Raw genomic sequence first — 25,471 nt, 5'->3', positions numbered from 1 at the left:
GTGGGCGGTAAAATACATGCTTTAGATGCATATTAAATGGGAAATACACCAATAGTAAAAACAGAAAAGGCATATATAATATTTTACTTTATTTAGAGAACCATGGATTGGTATATATACATGTATACTGTTTATATATACCTGTCTTATCTATAGCATGAATAGAGTATATAAACACAGTGTACTCACCCGCAAATCTCATCACATACATTGAATCCACAATACAAGCAATTCCATCAAAAACATCCACACAGATTTAAAATATTCAATAATTTTGTCAAAGGTCATATAGGTCTGAATTCAGTGGATAAACATTGCACAATCACGTAACAAATGATGAAGCACATTTACTTTTCACTACGTCCCAAGTCGGTATAAGTTAGTTTGCGTTTGAAGCTGCTGTTGGTAGCATTCGTAAGCACAAACATTTTACCTGAAAAAGGAAACTTTCACGGGACAGTTAACATGTTACAGTCACATTGGAAAATGAAGAAAATCCATCAGATTCCATTGCTTTTATTTCAGTTTGGCACTGACTTCCTTTGAAGAAAAGTTCTTTGTTTTTATTGAAGATTGTAGTCAGCTTTTCTTGATGAAATATGCATGCGTTATTGAAGTCTCTGCTAAAGGCCATTTTCATTCAGGACTAACTGGATAGTAATTAGTTTTCAAATGAAAATACCATGTCAACATGACTTTCCATTGTGGAGCAGCAATATCAATATTTTCAAAATGGCAGCAATGGTTGCCATACTGGATGTCAGATAAACATAATTTTCATTGTGCACCTACATGACATTGCAAGTCTTGTGTGACCATATTGAAATAAAATTAGCACAATTTTTGAACACATTAACCCCTAAAGGTTTTTGTCGTTTTCGCCTGAAACTTGAGTAGGAAGCACATTTTGAAAGCTATTTCTGAATACATCCTAAAACATCAACTTCCAATAACATAATACCAAGTTGTGTTAGAAACATTGTTTTTCATGGGATATCTGGCTTGTGCATGACCAGAAGGGTAAAAGTTGGAGTTATTTATTCATTTTTTATGTTTTTTTTACTTAACAGACCCATTATTTTCATATCAAGACCACTCTTTATTCCAAATGCCCATCTTATCCTACTTTCTGCAAAGATTCATCTGTCTGTTTGCAGTTCATACTGGTCTGCCTTAGATCTGAGACCAATAAGTCTAAAATCTGGACACAAAATCGGATTCCAACCATGGGCGAATTTTGAGAAGAAAAAAATTTGGGTCCATAAAATGAGTTTTTTCCCTCTGTATTTTGTAGTGCAACTAGAAATTCCAGATTATCTGGTATCATTGTACAGCTACATCTGTCTATCTTTCTATAATACCACCCACTTTAGTGTATCATACATGACCTTGATGCTACTGAGCTCGGCAGTAGGCTACTACCTCCTGCCACGTAAACTCGTCACCAGGGGTTAATGTGTCAAAGTCCAACTAGACTCCATGACTTTCATTGTGGGTGTAGTAACAATATTATCAAGATGGCTGGCATGGTGGCAACATTTCATATACGACTGGCACAAATTTTTTTTAGGACCACCTTTCCATCATAAGAAATCTGTTAATGAAAATCCCATGATGTTACAACGATCCATGCATATGGAGCAGTGATAATATTTTCAAGATGGCCACTGTGGTAGCCTTATTGGATGGCTGGACAGCATGATTTTCTTTTTGGACTAAAAAGACATTAAACTGAGTCTTCAGGTGAACACCCCAAGCTGATGGAGAAAACCCCATGTTGATAACTGGATTTTCAAGATGGCTGCCACGTCAAGTGGTACAAGGCACTCACATTTATAGATCTCTTAAACATTTCACCTCTGTCTATGTGAGTTTGAGTCTTGGCTCAACCAATGACAACATGTGAAAAAGCAGAAGCTTCACATGGGTCAATGTTCTTCCAGGGTTTTCAAAGGTATTTCTTCCACCAAATATAAGGGCTGTCATGTTCATGCAGTGAAAAATGGCATTAAACTCCTTCAAATCAAACCTAACCTTAATATGACCACCAATTCTGAAGAAGTACCAACAAGTTTTTCAAAATGGCTGCTGTGGTGGCCATATTGGATGTGCAATCAATACCATTTTCATTCAGGAACTAAACTAGACCTAGGATGAATGTGTGTTTTCAAAGTTTCATAGCAATCCTCTAAGTAGATTAGGAGAAGTAGCAGTAACAAACTTGTTGCCACAGAAAGACAATGAATGACAGACAAAAGACACCTGGCTCTTATTGGTCTATCACCACCAGTAAAAACAAAGCCTTATTCAAAGCTTCAAAGAACATTCTGCAAACTTATGCAAAAAAGAAAGTACTTTAGAATTCACTTTGTACTAATCTTGTAAATGATAACATTTACTGAAAATTTGCAGAGTGGGGTGGTATGGCAGGTTCGGTTTTAAAAGTCAGTTTTTCCTGTTAACAAATGTATCAGCAAGTCTAGACATGGCTAGTATTTGTTTTGGTAGTGAATTACCAGCTGTCATGAAGTAGTCAGATTAGATGCAGGCTTGGCCTCCCCAGGTGTTTTTATAACTTTCTCTCCAGAAACCTATCTCCCCTTATCATCTCTAATTGCTCCATATGATTCCTTCTTAAGGGGTTTTCCCACTACTAATGAGAGATTTGTAAAGTAGTATGAAAGGATCCAGTTCTGAACTGTGGAAACTGGAAAAAAGCCACAACAGTAACAATCCCAAAGCTAACAACAAATCTGAGGAAAAGCCCAGGGAGAAAAAGATGTGAAGAGATTCAATCCAAAGTATGACATTAGACCCATCAATTCATGCAGAATGCATAATGGTGTGTTACCACAGAAAATAAAAAGTTCAATCATATAAATAGGTCTAGGAGAAAATATGAAAGGAACAATCAGACAAATATTTAGGAAAACAGAAAAGAATGTCTATCAACATTTGCATCAACAGAAACAAGAATTTCAAAAATAGAACAGATACCTGTCATTGCAAGTCAATCAGAGGTGTTAATTTGCTGCTTTTTCCCAATTAGTGACCAATCTGAAACAAACAGGACTAATTTGAAAACCTGGAAGACAAGTCATCATGAGAGCAAATACAATCCAAAAAATCTCACTGGCATAATTCTTTCCAAATCATAAAGAACTGAGCTTTTCCCCTCTTTCTAAGTAAATACATTCATGTTTTCAAAACACACATGTCCAAACTGCTTGTTTTTAAAATCTGCAACATTTTGAAATTTGCTCTAATCATCTAATGCATGAAAATCTAATCAATTCATCTGCATGTGCACACAAACATTGAAACAAAATTAAATCTGTATGCCTCCAAAGGTTTTTACCTAACAGTAATTGTGCTAATAATTTTTTCATCAAAAAGCTTTAAAGAGTGTAAAAGATTACCGAAAACAGCCACCTAATATCTAATAGTCCTTTGTTTAGGGAGACCTCAGTGCCATTGCTGGTTACCATTTGTTACTGACATATCAGAAAATGTGAAGAAAACATTTGTGGCTTACAAACACTAAAATACGCATCCAGTATAAGACAGATTAGACCCTGAACTGCACAGGATCTTCTTTGAAAAAAAAGATTTTCCTAATTATACCATCTCTACCTGCTTTGAAGTCGACTAAAACTGCAAGCTGTGAAGACCTAGATCTGCCATTGCATAATGGGTCTCCGTGGTTTGTAAGGATTAACCAATAGAACAAACAACACAGACTGGTGGTGCATCATGTAATGACAGTTCAGGGTGTATGTTGTATGCAGTTGGACTCCACTTATAAGTGAGTATATATGGTATATGGCAACATTTTTGCAATTTCCAGATTATCATAAATAATGAAATATGCAAAGTTAAAATATAAAATGGAGACTTAAAATTTGCAAATCTGTCTGTTTTTAAAGTGCACGCTTCATGTGTAATCACATGACCCTCAAACTAACCAAACATTAGGAAGAACCACTGAGTGACCTGAATCTGACCTTTTGGCATTGGCTGAGTATTGTTTACCAAGTAAAACAAGATGCTTAATATCAGGAAAGGGAGACAATGCAGAATTCCTTACTGCCAAAATTCTCTTGAATGTCAGATGGACTTGAAGAAAGCCTAAAAAACCTTAAGAAAAAAAACATTTAATTTTTAAAATAGATTTTAGGATTGCTTCTGACAAAAATCCTTGCCAATTCTAAATAGTCTTTAAAACACTTATTTATTTTAATATAATTCCAGTTTTAATTGCCATGTTGTGGGAGCTGTGGCAGCTCAGTTGATAAGAGCATCAGACTCATAATCTGAAGGTTGTAGGTTTGATACCAGCCCCCGCCACCATGGTTGGGAAAGATACATAACCATGGTATAGCCAATGTGTTGAAAGTTTCATTTGTTAAAAGTGCCATTAAAACAAAAAAAAAAAAAACTTCTGAGGGAAGGTTCATTCCAACAGTTTTGCTCTTTCTCCTTATGCCTAACCTAAACTGTGACTCACACTATTTGTGTCCATAATGACCAATACTGTTGGCAAACAGAGCTACTACCCATTCAATTAAAAACAGCAGATGATACTTTGGAAAATGAGAATTGGATTTACTTTGACAGGTGGCATTGTGATTGCAGCACACAAAGCATTAGGGTGCAGATCCACACATTTCAAAACAGGCCTCTATAGCAGGAAAAGATAATTACGCTGTTGACTGAATTTGACCAATAATCCATCATTATTACTTTAACGATTGCCGAACTGGACACCAAGAAAAACAATGGGCAAAAGCAGCATTAACATACAAATTCCTGGAACTTATATCCCCCCCTTCCATTTTTCAGCAAGGATGGTGCTCGAAATATGGTTTCAAAATTGGAAAGTTTCTTAGGTTTTTTTTAACATGTAAAAATTTGGTCTACTGACTTAAAATTTAACTTTCTCAATAACGATTTTTTGTTTAGTTACATCTGAAGTTTAAGAAAGAGGTGGGGTAATTATAGTATTTTAGCAGATACAGTTAAGGTACATTTGTAAAGGAAGACACTAATCTAGGTTGCAAAACAGTGACAATCCTGCCCAGGTGAGGTTATATAAAGTAGAACAATGACAATCTTGCCCAGGTGAGGTTTTATAATGCAAAACAGCAGACAGTCCTGCCCAGTTGAGGTTTTATAATGCGGAACAGCAACAATCCTGCCCAGTTGAGCTTTTATAATGCAAAACAGCAACAATCCTGCCCAGTTAGGTTTTATAATGCATAACAGCAGACAGTCCTGCCCAGGTGAGGTTTTATTATGCAAAACAGCAGACAGTCCTGCCCAGGTGAGGTTTTATAATGCAAAACAGCAGACAGTCCTGCCTAGGTGAGGTCTTATAATGCAAAACAGCAGACAGCCCTGCCCAGTTGAGGTTTTATAATGCAAAACAACAGACAGTCCTGCCCAGGTGAGGTTTTATAATATTAAATAGCAGACAGTCCTGCCCAGGTGCGGTTTTATAATGCAGAACTGCAGATAGTCCTGCCCAGGTGAGGTTCCATTACTGTAAAGCTGAATACCAATGTCGGAGTGCTGAAACAAAAGTGTGGATGTCTACCATTCAGTGGCTGCACTTAATGATGATAAAGAAAGCTTATAATTAAATCACATTCAATTTATATCAATAAAGCTGCATGTAAAACTTTCTACAAAACCCAACAATAATTAAAGGAACTATTGTATGGAAATATAAGTGGATGTCTCCAGCAGTTAAGGACCACAGCTGTGCATGAATGCTGAAAATCAAGCTATGGTTCCATGAACATCAAACTGAGAACCAAATTTTGTTGAAATTCAAACTGCAAGTTATTTCACAGAAATGGAAGTGAATGGGTCCAGCAACCAGAGGCTACAACTCTGCTGTAAATAATGGAGTACAATGCTGAGATTAAAGCTCTGTCCATGTCCCATTTACATCAAGCTCAAGTTGTCTGAAAGTGAAAGGGGCTATAACTCTGCCAAATGATGACATACAACACTGACAATCAAATTCTGCTGAAACCTCATCTGTATCTATGTGCATACACATTCTGGTTGAAATTTGATTACATTTGTTACATGGAAACTAAAGATGGTGGGTCTAACAATAAGGGTATGTAACTCTGCCAAACAATGACCCTTACTGCTGAAAATTCAATTATTCTAAGGTCATACCCATGTCCATTTCTGCATTTAAATGACTGCAATGATACTTAAGGGAGTTAATGTGCAGAAGTGAAAGTAGGATGGATGAATTGATGAAAGGATGGACAGAGAGATGATCTATATAATGGAAAGACAGATGGATGGATTGTCTTTGAAAGAATGAGTTAACAATTAATACCAGCTGAATGACTCAAAAGCACCACCATTTTGGTAGCCTAAACTCCCACTGAAAATTACAATCTTACTTACACAGCCAGAAATGCACTACAGTAACAATCTGATTCTAAAAAGCAGCATTTTTAACACTTTTTGTATGTTTGCTTTAACACATTAGATTTTCCCCATATTTTCCTTTATTAATTGCCTCAGGTAATCCTTATATGTTCTAGTTACCGGTAATCAATGAATCACTCCAAACTCAAACTTCATTCTTAAAATGTCAGTTGATCTTGCATATTCCCAGAATAAGTCCCTGTGTGTATATCTAAAAAAAATTTACAGTTAAAACATCCCCTAAATCTGTTCCACAGCAGGGTTGGTTCTAATTGTGTGAGCCATGCTAGTTTTCAAACAATCACACAAAAACTAAAAAAGTAAATGCATAAATGAACATGAATGTAGAAATCACTTATGTAGGAACTACCCACTGCAAATAAATTACTGTATATTTCCACATATCTGCTAAGAGGATGATTTTATAGAATTCATGTAATTTCTTTCTTAAAATATGGCACACACACACACACACACACACACACACACACACACACACACATATATATATATATATATATATATATATATATATATATATATATAATACAAATCATATGGCGAATAACAGTCCATTCAAGTGCACTGGATCCAGCAAGGGATCATGTGTGTCAGGGATTGATTAAGATAAATGCAATAAAATGACTATGAACAGTGCAAAACTAGTATCTAACTAGCCTAAGCGCTTTTGACTCTCAATGAGTCTTTATCAAAGACAAATAAAAAACACAGACATGACAAACAAATAAAACACAAAAACCGTTGTGTTTGCAAAACTTTACATAGCTGTTTCTACAGGAATTAAACCTTTAAATGTTTTGTTTCAACAAGTTTATTTAAACTTGTTGCTGATGCTGGAAAATATTTGTATTGACCTACAAATCAATGAGCCATAATGACATCTGTTGTTTTATGTAAATTTATGTAAGCGTAAATTACATCCCAGATATTTCATTGTTATAGGAGTCATTATAGGCTATTGAGCAAATTTTGAGAATTATTTAAAAGAAAATGTGTCAGCTGCAAAAGATAATTTTATTTGTGCTTGGCTGTCTTTTTCTAGTCTTCTTGGTTTAAACTGCTTGGTTTCAGTGTTCTAAGGCAGCATATCCAATAAAATTCCTTTTCTTTCCTGGTTTGGGGTTAAGAGCAATTGCAGTAAGTGTTATATCACTGAAAGTGTGGCCAGGGGAGGAGAAGTGTTCTGCGACCGGACTTCTGTACAGCTTCTTTGTCATCCAATCAGATCTATGAAGGTTGATCCTTTTGTGTAGATTTACAGTTTCTCCGACATACTGAAGGCTATAGATCATATAGATAAATGACGTTCTCTGTTTTGCACATTTTGTTTGGACCATGTGAGTTTAGTTTTTCTCTAGTCACTGTGCTAGAAAATGTCCTGGTCTCTATCATATATTGACAGTTTTGCACCTTCTATTGCCACAGGGGCCAGATTGACAAGGTGGTCTTGATTAGTGATTGGCATTAGCTTCGCCCTGACTAGGATGTCCTTGAAGTTTTTTGGTCTCCGGTAGGCAATTACAGGTTTGTTCAGGAGGAGTAACTTTAATACGTCCGACGATTCCATGATGGGCCAATGTTTCCCGATGATTTTGCTTACTTTGGGGTTGTCTGGATGGTAGGTCAGGATAAATGGTATCCTATCAGCCTTTTCCTTCTTTCCATATTTTAGCAGGTTGTCAGAGTTCTTTTTTTTTAGCCCTTTGGGTAGCATGGCAAATTAAATGTTTAGATAGCTCTTCAGACCTCTTTAGGAATGTTTCGTCAGAGGAAATTCTGTGTATCATCCATGCCTGGCTATATCGGTTGATCCTAATGCAGCGTTTTGGATGACAGCTGGTTGGGAGTAGATACTGGTGCTTGTCGGTTGATTTTGAGTAGATGTCTGTATGGAGTTTGTTTTCTACCAGTTTGGTTGTTGTGTCCAGGAAAACATGGTTTATATATACAGTGTGACCCCGCTATAGCATGCTCTGTAATAACACAAATTCAGATATAACACAGTTGTGGTGTGGCTCCCAAAACTTTATATACTTGTATTTATCTCGTACACCTAAAAAAATATTTCTTGAAAGTATGAAAAAACCCATAAAAAGTTTATTATCATTTTGGGGAAGAGATCGCATATGAATAATACAAGACAATCGTGGCGTGGCTCCTGAAATTTTATATGCATTTTTCTCGTACACAAAAAGCAGTTTTATCTTCTTAATAGTAGGAAAAATAATATATAAAAAGTTTATTCTGGCATCGCATAGGGCTTTGCCAATGTCACAAACTTGTATTCTTTTTTCCTTGTTGGCGGCAAAATATGCCATCTGGCAATTTTTTATTTTATTGGTGACATTGTTGGCTGTTTAAACTTGTATATACAACCATTGGTTTGGAGTAGAGAAATTCAGAGGCCCCATGAAAGGAAGCTGCAAACTGGATATAAAATGCACTGAAATTTATTTATTGTTACATAAATAAATTCTTTGTCCATATTGACAAACCATCTAAACAGTGCACTGTTATATCGTAATCTGCTTATCTTGACATCTAGCATGAGTACTGTATGTTGTGAGATATCTGCTTTTTTGCTGACATTTTTTGGTAATGGAGATCAACTGGACAAGACATTATCTCTTAATCTATCTTTCGTCGGATTTTCGGCCACTTGCTAGTAATTCATATATTTACATATCTGTGTGTGGATGGTAAGCAAAATCCCTCTTCTTTTCACTCAGAATTAAATCCTTCTGAACACTCACATTTTCTGTACTAATCCTTGTCATCAGACCAGAACACCTGCGCCTCTATCGTCCGTTGACCCTTTGTTAAATTTCTGAGACATGAGAGGAAGGCAGCATCATGCTGCTACCACAAATGTGAAAATAATAATCTTACTTATTGGTTTATTCTTTAGGCAGGGATGAGGAACAGTACCTCAAATAGACCAAATGACGGCCAATTCCTTTTTAAAAATGTACCCAGATAAAATAGTTTGCTTAAATTTCAAAGGAAACAGATTACCTTTGAAGCACTGATAGTTATGAAAATGTACTCAGCAAATGGAGAAACAAAACCAGTCTCAATCATGCAATACAATTATTTGATGTTGCGGTCACAATAAGAAATGGGCATTTGTTTGGTTCTCCAAAGCTGTCCTTTAGTGGTGATTCAATAACGTATGCACCCTTCATCAAAGAAAGCAGACTACAATTTTCAATAAAAACAAAGAACTTTTCTTCAAAGGAAGTCAGTACCAAACTTAAATAAAAGTAATGGAATCTGATGAATTTTTGCATTTTTCAACATGACTGCAAGACATTAACTGTGCTGTGAAAGTTTCCTTTTTGCAGGAAAAAAGTTTATGACCAATATGACCTGTGACAAAATTATTGGATATTTTAAATCTGTGTGTGCATGTTTTCGATGGAATCACTTGTATTGTGGATTCAATGTATATGATAAGATTCATGGGTGAGTACATGGTGTTGATACTCTATTCATGCTATATATTAGACATGTATATACAAACAGTATATACATATATCTACCAATTTGTGGTTCTCTAAATAAAGTAAAATGTTACATATGCCTTTTTTTCACTACAGGTGTATTTCTCATTTAATATGCATTGATTTAAGATGGTAACTGTACCAATGAAGCACGCATTTTACCACCTGCATTTATTACCTACCTGCACATTTTTTGGGGTACATGCATCATTTTCTTCAGCTACCTGACCTGGTTGCTTATAACATGGTTCGTTCTATAACACGGTCGGGTTCTATGGCTCCCAACTACTGTGTTATAGTGGGGTCACACTGTGTATATATATATATATATATATATATATATATATATATATATATATATATATATATATATTTGATTTTCTCACTGAATGTGACATAGTTACAGTATTTATGTTTAATCTACCTTTGATTAGCTAGTTTTAAAGAAATGACATTTTAAGTTTATACGTTGCTACATAATTTTTTCATCACTGTTGGTCTTACAAAAGCATCCCATCTATATGTCCAGGCAGTACATCCTGATCCATTATTGATTTTTTCATCATGTACATTTATACATAATGATAGGAAACAATATTGTGACATGGATATTTTAATGAAACATGTCAGATATACATACAGCAAATGAAACTTTCACAAACTGTCTGAGGTATGGCACCTGCATTATAACAGCTGTCAGCTGTTCAGTAAGCCTAGAAGAAGATTTGGGGGGGGGGTAAGGCTGGGCTTCTAACCATTGCAATTACAGGCATCATATTTGGTTACTGTAAACCATGTATACGCTGAGACACTTTGGTAAATGTTGCAGCCTTACCAAGAACTGCATCCAAGATACCATATTTTTCTTGATATTTACACAGTCAATCTACTCATCTTCCTAAAACATCACACTAAAATATGATCACGCTATCTCAGTGGGTGTATAAAGAGAGTTTAAATTTTAATGTAGAATGGATACACTGACACAATGATAAATAAATGTACATGGCAAATCACAATATAATGGAAAAGGCGCAAACATAGAGATAATTCATATAACTAAGGACCTAATGTGGCACTTGTGCCTATAAGTAAGAGGCCTGGCACTTGTGCCTGCAAGTAAGAGGCTTGACACTTGTGCCTATAAGTAAGAGGCCTGGCACTTGTGCCTAAAAGTAAGAGGCTTGACACTTGTGCCTATAAGTAAGAGGCCTGGCACTTGTGCCTATAAGTAAGAGGCTTGACACTTGTGCCTATAAGAGGCCTACCACTTGTGCCTATAAGTAAGAGGCCTGACACTTGTGCTTATAAGTAAGAGGCCTGACACTTGTGCTTATAAGTAAGAGGCCTGACACTGTGGTTCTGTATAGTCACGTGTACACTCAAGTATGTGGCATGACAATGTGGACCTACAGAGCCACTAGTGCACTCAAATAACCAACAGAACCACCACTGTACACTGGACCTACACAGCCTGGCATTGTGTACTTACACATCCACAACTGCACTCAAGCAAGTGGCATGGCACTGTGAATTCACAAGCCACTTAGGCAAGAATGGTTATACATGTAATATAGTTCCAACATTTTCTTTGCAAAACATGAGAAAATTTTAACTTTCTTTCAAGACATGCAACATTAGGAAGCAAAAATTACTAAACCTTTTTGAATGGTTCTTATGCAATTAATATTTAATGTTTCTAAAGTGGAATTCTTGCTCCATGTATTATACCAGTCATACATAATAACTTAACATAATTAAATTTGGTTCCAGACATCTCCTCCCATAAACAAGTACCAGTTAGCTACAATGACTGGAGCAAGTAGTAGTAGCAGTCCCTATGGATCATATCCTCATGATGTGTCATAATACCACTGCCACTCAAAAACAGCTTACCATGGTGTAAGGAGTTTTAGTGTAGGAAAAACATTAACAATTATTATGACTGTACACAAATATTCCCATCAAATTTTATTCCTTAAATAATGCATACAAAGGTTATGATGTGTCTCTCTTTTTGGGGGAATTATTTTCTATGTTCTAGGCTTGCAAAAACTGTATTCCAATAATGGATGACATCATATTCTGTATTTCTCAAATCTTTCAGTCAAAAAAGGGAGACAATAACACACCAACATCAATAATCTCTAAAATCCAAGAAGACAGACATCTTTATTTGCCATCAAAATGACTTTCAGGAAGATTTGTCAAAGATTTCATACGTAGGAAATCTGTAAATACAGAGAATACAGAGAAGTGACAGGCATCATGTTTGTGTGCTGGTTTAATTTTGTTAAAATTCGTTATTGGTAATTTAGCTCCAAATGATATACAAAAGGATTTTTCCCTGTATCATTTTTAATCACAAATTCCAAACAACAAAAGACACATTCTGATGATGAATCTGTACCATATATACTTACTTGGGTGAAACAATTTACCTCTGCTGTGTATCAAAATGCTTCATGATACACGGCTTATGATGCAATAAACTATTGATAAATCAATGAACTCAATGGTCTTTTCATCTTCAGCAGGTCTCTCAGTGGTAGGGTGGTGCCATTTTATGTTTTGACATAATGGTTTTATTTCTAGTATACAGACTGCAGACAGACAGACAGACACAGACTATCATCTGTTCATATGCCATACCTATCCTTGACAAAATACAAAAAAATACTTCAAACATTACCTGGTAAGTAACAATGATTTTTTATTCAACCTTTTAGGCCATTTCAGCCTGCTCCATTTCATTTGATCAAGTGCCGGTCTCATTTTGGTCATTATGCATGAATGCTTTTAAGATTTCATTACCAATTTCATGTCTTCACTTAAAGTTACAACAGAAGAAATAGTGCAATCTCCCAATGTTGTTGTTGTTGTTGTTGTAGGGTTTAACGCCATTTTTCAGCACACGATAGACTATACTTAGTGGCCAGTATTAATAGTGGAGGAAGAACCCAGGAAAACCCCGGAAAGAACCACCAACCCACGAGAAGCTACTGGCAAGCTTTCTCACACACCCACCCACATTGGCTGAATCCGAGACTCGAACCCATGCAGACAGAGATGAGTTGGCAGTGATCCGTAACGGAGAGCGCTTTAGACCACTCGGGGCCCCATCTCCTGACGTAAGAGAGTGAAGATGACTAGCTACAATATCCTTCACATTATACCTACTGCAGATGTACAACCAATGTCAAAGAGACAAACAATTGTTTCTGTGAGTGAAAAAGGAAATTATTAAAACAACCCACTCCCCCTCAAGAAATTAACTTGCATGTTTTGGAATCTGCCTCAATTCCAATTCTGTGCTAATTTTTATATATCTCATTGGCATGTTCAGCCACTGATTACATATATATCAGTGTAAACTGAGCCATTACAAACTTGTTTCCCATGTATGGTCTAAGTATTTTTATTTTTTTTGTATCTATTCCTACTGAGCTTCGCTGCCAATATTTATGAAGTCTGGTTCTCTGATTCTTATGCTCTCTGTACTGCACTCCACTATGCACGTCTGTACCATTATACACGTCTGTACCACTATACATGCCTGTATGTTATGAGTAACAAAATAGTTCTCAGTGCTTAACCTTATTAATCTTCATGACTTGCTAAGGTCAATCTAACATACATCTCAACTGTAATCTCTGTGAACAAAAATGTGTTAACGTGCTTTTGCAAAATATAAAATTGCTGACACTTATCAGTGCACTTCTTTACTTTCAGTTTGATCGATAGCACTCGTTATCTTGTGTTGAAGCTTATTTTATAAGTAGTTTAACCTGTAGGCAAAGATGGAGGAAAGAGGTGCACACAATGATACATTGTGAATGGTGCAAATTTCCAGTTGCGTCATCTCGAAAAGTCCATCTCCAACCGATTCTTTCATAAATTTGACGTCAAAATTGATTAGGTGATATATGTCAGCCTTAATTTTGTCAAAGATGAAGACAAAAATATCAACCCTTCTTTTACAATTGGGTGAGGATAAAAAAAAATCCCATCAAATGTAATACCTTAAATATTTCCTACAAGGGTTACATTGTATAATTTTTAATAAAAAAAAAGAAAAAAGCGAGAGGCACATCTTTCTGATGACTATGATATGTACCATATATATTCAATAAGGAGTTGAGTCCAACTTCAAACAACTCAGACCCTGATCTCCTGGCACATCATGTGCCAGCAGACCAGGGTCTATGTTGTTTGTTCTGCTGCTTACTTCTGAAAAACTGCTTAAACCTTGATCTACCAGCACATTATGCAATGTCAGAGCTTGGTCTGTGCAGTCTGCAGTTGGATCCAACTTATGCCCAAGTATTTATAGTATGTCAAGTTTAGAAGGATGGATGGATATCAGAAAGAACAAACTTAAAGACAAACCATGAAAAATATAGAAACTGAAGACATATAATAAGAAAAAGACACATGTACACAAAAAGTACAAAATGCAACCTTGATACTAAAATGAAACCAAATCATGCAAATACTGACCGACTGAAGTGAGTGGGTTTTAGATATTGCACTCCCTCAGTATAATTACTTTCAATATAAGGCAAGTATGTCCATGGATCTAATTTCATTAAATGGCAGTGAAATTCTATGTATCATTAACTTTGTTCAGATGGTTTCACTATCAGGCAGCATTATCCAAGGTTTCCAAGAGATGCGTTATAACAAGGGAGTACTGTAAACTTAATAATCAACAAGGTAGTAATGTAAGCTTAACAACTTAACAAGGGAGTACTGTAAGCTTAATAACTCAACAAGGGAGTACTCTAAGCTTAATAATCAAGGTAGTGCCGTAAGCTTACTAACTCAACAAGGGAGTACTGTAAGCTTAATCAAGTGAGTACTGTAAGCTTAATAACTTAACAATGGAGTAATGTACGTTTAATAACTTAACAAGGGAGTACTGTAAGCTTAATAATCAACAAGGGAGTAATGTAAGCTTAATAACTCAACAAGGGAGTACTGTAAGCTTAATAGGTGGCGCTATACAGTTTCGCATTTTGCATAGGGTTAGGATTTTAAAGAAAAAGAATTTCCCCTGCTTTCCTCACTGGTTATACTGGCTATTTAAAAAAGACCTTGTATATCTTAGGTATAATGCAAAGAACCTTTAATTCCCTTTATTTTGGTGTATGATTGATGGGTGTACTATGAGTTATAGAGTATACAGCTTGGCCTTACTTCAAATGTGCACCTTTCAAAAAAGTGCTAGCTCTACTTGGTCATTTTCACTTCCTGAACTTCAGAGGTAAATTGTATAAAAAAGAGCCGATAACTTTTTTTTACATTTTATATATTTGGTAATTCATTCATTGCACTTTCAGAAACTGGTATCGTCTAGTCTGGCAAAATTCATTTTCCCTATTTTAATAGCTGCTATATATAGTGTACTTTAGACTAATTCAGACTGATTTTTTAACACAAGGGAGCAGTCATTTTAGTTAGCAGTGTGCTTAAATCATGTAAAATTTCCAAAAGTACAATATCCAAAAGAAATATCATTCACATTATATTAATGTAGCATAGAGGTATGCAAACATTCTCTCCATTGTGCATGTTTTAAATGCGAACTACTTCACCTTACATACGTTACTCTCTCAAAAGTACATATTATCTGGTGAGCGCCACCATAAAGAAGATATAGGTATTATTTTTGTACGATTTAATTATGTTTATATGGCTGAAACATTTAAGTCCCAAGCATCAAAACAATCCTTTTGAATAATTCTCCTGCCTTTCCCCCCCACAGAACAGTATTTATGAGTGTCAGAGTCTCTAACAAGTCCAGCCTCCCCCTCCCATGATAAAAGTGAGCTATTTTAAGAATGCACATTACATTTTGTAAACAGAGCAACCAATGTTATGCTGAATGACAGGAACATGAAACTAGCCAGAATTATTTCTGAGATATCAACAATGAATTTTACAATTAGAAAAGGGAGGTAACTCATCAGGTTCATAAAGGTCAAAGGTCAAAGTGTAAAATATTTGTCTATTGTTTAATATGGAAGAAGCGAATTCACTTTCTCTTCATTTATTTTTTTATTTCATTGCAAATAAATGAAAAGAAACATTTTCACCATATATTTCTGTCACTTATTGCAACAGTTTTAAATTTAAGTTGACTCTATTCTATATTCTAAAACTTCTAATTTCCCCATAATTAAGGTCACTACTCACACAAACATACCTCATGGCAAATTATGTAAGCAAGAGAAAAATGATCATAATTAGCTTATTTTCATGCTTAACATCAATATGAATGTACCATTTTATTCAGAACATCATACATAATTATATGAAAATAAAAAAAACAATTGCAAACATTTTTATATTTTCTTTAAGGTGGCGCTATACAGTTTCACATTTTGCATAGGGTTAGGATTTTAAAGAAAAAGAATTTCCCTGGCTTTCCTCACTGGTTATACTGGCTATTTAAAAAAGACCTTGTATATCTTAGGTATAATGCAAAGAACCTTTAATTCCCTTTATTTTGGTGTATGATTTATGGGTGTACTATAAAGGGGCCCCGAGTGGCCGAGTGGTCTAAAGCGTTCTCCGTTACGGATCACTGCCATCTCACCTCTGTCTGCGCCAGTTCGAGTCTCAGATTCAGCCAATGTAGGTATGTGAGAAAGCATGCCAGTAGCTTCTCGTGGGTCGGTGGTTCTTTCTGGGGTTTTCCCGGGTTCTTCCTCCACCATTAATACTGGCTGCCATATATAGCCTATCATGTGCTGAAAAATGGCATTAAACCCCACAACAACAACAACATGGGTGTACTATGGGTTATAGAGTATACAGCTTGGCCTTACTTCAAATGTGCACCTTTCAAAAAAGTGCTAACTCTACTTGGTCATTTTCACTTCCTGAACTTCAGAGGTAAATTGTATAAAAAAGAGCTGATAACTTTTTTTACATTTTATATATTTGGTAATTCATTCATTGCACTTTCAGAAGCTGGTATTGTCTAGTCTGGCAAAATTCATTTTCCCTATTTTAATAGCTGCTATATATAGTGCACTTTAGACTAATTCAGACTGATTTTTTAACACAAGGGAGCAGTCATTTTAGTTAGCAGTGTGCTTAAATCATGTAAAATTTCCAAAAGTACAATATCCAAAAGAAATATCATCCACATTATATTAATGTAGCATAGAGGTATGCAAACATTCTCTCCACTGTGCATGTTTTAAATGCGAACTACTTCACCTTACATACGTCACTCTCTCAAAAGTACATATTATCTGGTGAGCGCCACCATAATCAACAAGGAAGTACTGTATGCTTAATAACTTAACAAGGGAGTACTGTGAGCTTAATAATCAACAAGGGAGTAATGTAAGCTTAATAACTCAACAAGGGAGTACTATAAGCTTAATAACTCAATAAGGGAGTACTGTAAGCTTACCAACTCAACAAGGCAGTACTATAAGTTTAATAACTCAACAAGGGATTACTATAAGTTTAATAACTCAACAAGGGAGTACTATAAGCTTAATAATCAACAAGGGAGAACCGTAAGCTTAAAAACTCAACTGCAGTTTCATACATAGCCCTCAATGTTTTAAATGATATTCACATTTACAGTGACATTTAAAAAAATCAAAAATCAGTTTTAATGTAGATATATGTTTTTTATCAGCAAGCTTTTAGAGAGTTATGCATTACACTTATGCGAAGCTGCAATTGAGATTACATCAAGTATTCTTTATTTTGCATTTGGTTGGGCAGGTTAACTCACTCTGGGTCACTGATATCTATAAGACTTCAATGATAATGTCATGCCAAATTAAGATGTTAGCATAGTGGTATGACTAAACTGGAGTAAAATTGGTGAAATCCATGGAGGCACTTGATTTGTAATCTAAGCAATTTTTCTTTTATGTGAATAGTAATGATATATTTATCATAGAAATGACTTATTTTCATTTTGTGCTTTTGGTCTAATCAGATACTGAAGTAACTTCCAAAAGTAACATGCATAAAGCTCTGTAACATCTCTTTGAAATGAAATAAAAACAGCAATGACACATCCCACTGTAAATGTATATACCATATATACCCACCTACAAGATGAGTCCAACCACAAATAACATAGACTCTGATCTTATATTGCATAATGTATTGGCTGATCCGAGACTACATCGTTTGTTCTATTGATAACGACTAACAAACTGCACAGACCCAAGTCTGCCAGTGCATTACACATCAACAGATCTGGGTATCTGCATTATGCAGTTAGACTTTACTTATAAAGAAGTATATACCAAGGAATCAATGACTAGGTACCAAACTACTGTTTCCAACATTGTTCTTTATAAGGGTTACTTTCCTATTGCACAAAATGAAACGTGCCTTCATAATTATATGTGAAGAACAATGTTTTTTTGGTGCTGATTTGTGTTGATAATGAATCAAAATGTCAGATATGAAAGTGCACATTTTGCAATATCATGTGAAAACGATATATATATATATATATATATATATATATATATATATATATATATATATATATATATATATATATATCCTAAAATGTTTTGGAGTTTGGGATAAACAATTGACAAAAGTACTAAGAAAAGGTGAATGAATAGCAAAAACCACAACTTATACTGATTGTATCTGTCTTATGAAATGGACAACCAAAATGAGTATACATGCCTTATGAAATGGACTACCTTATACCACATGACTAACACGTGTATCAAGTTTCAATGAAATATGAAATTTCTGAAAGTTATGCTCTGACAAAAATGATGAATGGATAAACAGAGAAACAGGAAAATTATAAAATATATTGTGACTGAAGTAATGACAAAAGTAACAGGAATATCAACACCTCTAGTCTACTGTGTGAACCATATTTCATAGAGATATTTTAAATGGTTTTGGAGTTACTGTCCAGACATGAAAGTGTGAATGATGGATGGCTGGATGGATGAACAGACAAATGGACAAACACAATTAAAACAATGAAGCTGAAGAATTATGAATAGCAAATTTTACCATAAATCTAATACATGTACATGTAAATGTTCCATATTTCATATAGACATCTAAAATGCTTTTGGAGCCAATTTGGAATTGAAAGTGTAGCAGACAGACAAATGGAGGGATGCATGTACAGAGCCCGTTTCTTTTGCTTCATTTCCATTAATTTTGTGCAATGTTTGGACATTTCTTCTATAAATTGTCATTAACACCTGAGGAAAAAGTCAAAGATACACCAAAAAATAATAGAATCTATTCGGAAATTAGAGAATCTATTCATACAGGTTCCACTAAGAAATTGGGTTCTCCTGGTTGTTCCAAACACACAATGGGATGTTTCTTTAAAACCAATATCATGTTTGGAGATGATTTACTGCAATCAAACCAACAACTCTGTACAAAAAAAAAACAGCTATAATGTGTATTCTCTACAACATACCCTTTAGTTTACTTATATATAACTGAAAATTAAGACAATCAATGTGTGACTCTTTTTACCTTGACCTCTGTACCATGCGCTCTGAACATCTGAGTGGCTTGATCCAAGCCAATAGTTGACTTTTTCCCCGTCTCCTCCATAAAGGAATTGTTCATAAATCTGCGGAATATGGAACTTTTGCCAACACCATACTCCCCACATAATATAATCTTGTAATTTGGTGACCCAGTTGCCATGGCAACTCTGTAAACAAAAAAAGAAATATGCTTACAAAAGACATTCCAATTCCATGCATGCCTCATTATATACTGTACTTTCAATTAAGAAACATGAACACACCTTCAGCCAGACTGATCATAATATAAATGCTCTACCAACAAAATCTGATTTAGTATGTTCTGACAGATGAGGGTCTATCATGACTGCAATTGAATCCAACCTTTATTCAAGTATATATGATATATTTTGTTCATTTTTGTTTTAGACTTCAATATGATTTTCTGCATATACAGTAGATGAGTTCGTGTCTCAGATTCAGCCGATGTAGATATGTGAGAAAGCATGCCAGTAGCTCCTCGTGGGTCGGTGGTTCTTTCCTGGGTTTTCCCAGGTTCTTCCTCCACCATTAATACTGGCCGCCATATATGGCCTATCGTGTGCTGAAAAATGGCGTTAAACCCCACAACAACAACAACAGTAGACGATAAAATCTTTTCCTGAAATACAGTACCTTATACTGATTATACATGCCTTATGAAATGGACTACCTTATAGTGATTATACATGCCATATGAAATGGACTACCTTATAGTGATTATACATGCCTTATGAAATGGACTACCTTATACTGATTATACATGCCTTATGAAATGGACTACCTTATACTGATTATACATGCCTTATGAAATGGACTATTTTATAGTGATTACACATGCCTTATGAAATGGACTACCTTATACTGATTATACATGCCATATGAAATGGACTACCTTATACTGATTATACATGCCTTATGAAATGGATTACCTTATACTGATTATACATGCCTTATGAAATGGATTAACTTATACTGATTATCCAAGCCTTATGAAATTACTACCTTATACTGATTATACAAGCCTTATGAAATGGATTACCTTATACTGATTATACATGCCTTATGAAATTACTACCTTATACTGATTATACATGCTTTATGAAATTACTACCTAATACTGATTATACATGCTTTATGAAATTACTACCTTATACTGATTATACAAGCCTTATGAAATGGATTACCTTATACTGATTATGCATGCCTTATGAAATGGACTACCTTATAGTGATTATACATGCCTTATGAAATGGATTACCTTATACTGATTATACATGCCTTATGAAATGGATTACCTTATACTGATTATACATGTCTTATGAAATGGACTACCAGCCTTATGAAATTACTACCTTATACTGATTATACAAGCCTTATGAAATGGATTACCTTATACTGATTATCCAAGCCTTATGAAATGGACTACCTTATACTGATTATACATGCCTTATGAAATGGACTACCTTATAGTGATTATACAAGCCTTATGAAATGGATTACCTTATACTGATTATCCAAGCCTTATGAAATGGACTACCTTATACTGATTATACATGCCTTATGAAATGGACTACCTTATAGTGATTATACATGCCTTATGAAATGGACTACCTTATACTGATTATACATGCCTTATGAAATACAGTACCTTATACTGATTCATACATAACTTATGAAATGGACTACCTTATACTGATTATACATGCCTTATGAAATGGACTACCTTATACTGATTATACATGCCTTATGAAATGGACTACCTTATAGTGATTATACATGCCTTATGAAATGGACTACCTTATACTGATTATACATGACTTATGAAATGGACTACCTTATACTGATTATACAAGTCTTATGAAATGGACTACCTTATAGTGATTATACATGCCTTATGAAATGGACTACCTTATACTGATTATACATGCCTTATGAAATGGACTATTTTATAGTGATTATCCAAGTCTTATGAAATGGACCACCTTATAGTGATTATACATGCCTTATGAAATGGACTACCTTATACTGATTATACATGCCTTATGAAATGGATTACCTTATACTGATTATACATGCCTTATGAAATGGACTACCTTATACTGATTATACATAACTTATGAAATGGACTACCTTATACTGATTATACATGCCTTATGAAACGGACTACCTTATACTGATTATACATGCCTTATGAAATGGACTACCTTATACTGATTATACATGTGTAGTAGGGACTTTTAAGTGATTTTAGTGATTATACATGCCATATGAAATGGACTACCTTATACTGATTATACATAACTTATGAAATGGACTACCTTATACTGATTATACATGCCTTATGAAACGGACTACCTTATACTGATTATACATGCCTTATGAAATGGACTACCTTATACTGATTATACATGCCTTATGAAATGGATTACCTTATACTGATTATCCAAGCCTTATGAAATGGACTACCTTATACTGATTATACATGCCTTATGAAATGGACTACCTTATACTGATTCATACATAACTTATGAAATGGACTATCTTATACTGATTATACATGCCTTATGAAATGGACTACCTTATACTGATTATACATGTGTAGTAGGGACTTTTAAGTGATTTTACTGATTATACATGTCTTATGAAATGGACTACCTTATACTGATTATACATGCCTTATGAAACGGACTACCTTATACTGATTATACAAGCCTTATGAAATGGATTACCTTATACTGATTATACATGCCATATGAAATGGACTACCTTATACTGATTATACATGCCTTATGAAACGGACTACCTTATACTGATTATACATGCCTTATGAAACGGACTACCTTATACTGATTATACAAGCCTTATGAAATGGATTACCTTATACTGATTATCCAAGCCTTATGAAATGGACTACCTTATACTGATTATATATGCCTTATGAAATGGACTACCATATACTGATTATACATAACTTATGAAATGGACTACCTTATACTGATTATACATGCCTTATGAAACGGACTACCTTATACTGATTATACAAGCCTTATGAAATGGATTACCTTATACTGATTATCCAAGCCTTATGAAATGGACTACCTTATACTGATTATATATGCCTTATGAAATGGACTACCATATACTGATTATACATAACTTATGAAATGGACTACCTTATACTGATTATACATGCCTTATGAAACGGACTACCTTATACTGATTATACATGCCTTATGAAATGGACTACCTTATACTGATTATACATGCCTTATGAAATGGATTACCTTATACTGATTATCCAAGCCTTATGAAATGGACTACCTTATACTGATTCATACATAACTTATGAAATGGACTATCTTATACTGATTATACATGCCTTATGAAATGGACTACCTTATACTGATTATACATGCCTTATGAAATGGATTACCTTATACTGATTATACATGCCTTATGAAATGGATTACCTTATACTGATTATACATGCCTTATGAAATGGACTACCTTATACTGATTATACAAGCCTTATGAAATGGATTACCTTATACTGATTATCCAAGCCTTATGAAATGGACTACCTTATACTGATTATACAAGCCTTATGAAATGGATTACCTTATACTGATTATCCAAGCCTTATGAAATGGACTACCTTATACTGATTATACATGCCTTATGAAATGGACTACCTTATACTGATTGTAGAAGCCTTATGAAATGGACTACCTTATACTGATTATATATGCCTTATGAAATGGACTACCATATACTGATTATACATAACTTATGAAATGGACTACCTTATACTGATTATACATGCCTTATGAAACGGACTACCTTATACTGATTATACATGCCTTATGAAATGGACTACCTTATACTGATTATACATGCCTTATGAAATGGATTACCTTATACTGATTATCCAAGCCTTATGAAATGGACTACCTTATACTGATTCATACATAACTTATGAAATGGACTATCTTATACTGATTATACATGCCTTATGAAATGGACTACCTTATACTGATTATACATGCCTTATGAAATGGATTACCTTATACTGATTATACATGCCTTATGAAATGGATTACCTTATACTGATTATACATGCCTTATGAAATGGACTACCTTATACTGATTATACAAGCCTTATGAAATGGATTACCTTATACTGATTATCCAAGCCTTATGAAATGGACTACCTTATACTGATTATACAAGCCTTATGAAATGGATTACCTTATACTGATTATCCAAGCCTTATGAAATGGACTACCTTATACTGATTATACATGCCTTATGAAATGGACTACCTTATACTGATTGTAGAAGCCTTATGAAATGGACTACCTTATACTGATTATACATACCTTATGAAATGGACTACCTTATACTGATTATACATGCCTTATGAAATGGACTACCTTATACTGATTCATACATACCTTATGAAATGGACTACCTTATACTGATTATACATACCTTATGAAATGGACTACCTTATAATGATTATACATGCCTTATGAAATGGACTACCTTATACTGATTGTAGAAGCCTTATGAAATGGACTACCTTATACTGATTATACATACCTTATGAAATGGACTACCTTATAATGATTATACATGCCTTATGAAATGGACTACCTTATACTGATTGTAGAAGCCTTTTGAAACGGACTACCTTATACTGATTATACATGCCTTATGAAATGGACTACCTTATACTGATTATACATGCCTTACGAAATGGATTACCTTATACTGATTATCCAAGCCTTATGAAATGGACTGCCTTATACTGATTATACATGCCTTACGAAATGGACTACCTTATACTGATTATACATGTCTTATGAAATGGACTACCTTATACTGATTATACATGCCTTATGAAACGGACTACCTTATACTGATTGTAGAAGCCTTATGAAATGGACTACCTTATACTGATTATACATGCCTTATGAAACGGACTACCTTATACTGATTATACATGCCTTATGAAATGGACTACCTTACACTGATTACACATGCCTTATGAAATGGACTACCTTATACTGATTATACATGCCTTATGAAACGGACTACCTTATACTGATTGTAGAAGCCTTATGAAATGGACTACCTTATACTGATTATACATGCCTTATGAAACGGACTACCTTACACTGATTACACATGCCTTATGAAATGGACTACCTTATAGTGATTACACATGCCTTATGAAATGGACTACCTTATAGTGATTACACATGCCTTATGAAATGGACTACCTTATAGTGATTATACATGCCTTATGAAATGGACTACCTTATAGTGACTATACATGTGTAGTAGGGACTTTTATGTGATTTTACTGATTATACAAGCCTTATGAAATCAACTACCCTATACTGATTTCACGTGCCTTAAGAAATGGACTACCTTATACTAATTACACTGGACAACAAATTTTTACAAAAGTCATGTTACTGAAATAAAATTAGTCAATTCTTATCAATTTTTATGTGCTGAACACGAATATGACAGTCAAATTGCAAAATTGGCTCTAGTTTTTTTGTAATCTGCAAGAAATTAATGTTTACATAACGAAATGCATTCCAATAGTAAAAGGTCAACTGTAATAGCCTACCTATAAAAAATCAAGTCATTGACTACATCTTAGATTTCTTCGCCTGTCTCTTGTACAGCTGTTCGGGAGCATCTCTGAGGAGTGTCCAGCAGTAGTCAGCCAGCATTGTAGTGGACCATTTTCCCTGGTATCTTTGTTCCATTGTTGCGATATCTTGATGAAAACGTTCGCCGTGTTCATCACTAACAATACCACAGTTGCTAGGAAAGAAATCCAAATGGGAATGAAGGAAGTGAATCTTTAGAGACATATTGCAGCCAAGTTTCTTATACTTCATCAACATGTCTTCTACTAGT

At 34.6% G+C, this 25,471-nt stretch overlaps 1 protein-coding gene across 2 annotated transcripts in view; it reads right to left on the bottom strand.

Moving 5' to 3' along the window:
- LOC149770740 (ras-related protein RabC-like) overlaps positions 1 to 25,471 on the bottom strand; it is a 98,519-nt gene that overhangs the window by 39,652 nt on the left and 33,396 nt on the right. For both annotated transcript variants that reach the window (XM_089949171.1, XM_089949172.1), the window contains one exon: positions 19,494 to 19,677. In XM_089949171.1, the coding sequence (XP_089805297.1) occupies positions 19,494 to 19,677 (184 nt within the window). The remainder of the gene's footprint in view (positions 1 to 19,493; positions 19,678 to 25,471) is intronic.

This window comes from Sinohyriopsis cumingii, unplaced genomic scaffold, assembly GCF_028554795.1.
Source record: "Sinohyriopsis cumingii isolate HCF-2022 unplaced genomic scaffold, ASM2855479v2 utg002431l, whole genome shotgun sequence".
In the NCBI taxonomy this organism is placed as follows: domain Eukaryota; kingdom Metazoa; phylum Mollusca; class Bivalvia; order Unionida; family Unionidae; genus Sinohyriopsis; species Sinohyriopsis cumingii.
Note: the sequence above shows the minus strand (reverse complement) of the source record. Positions and strands in the feature narration are given on the sequence as shown.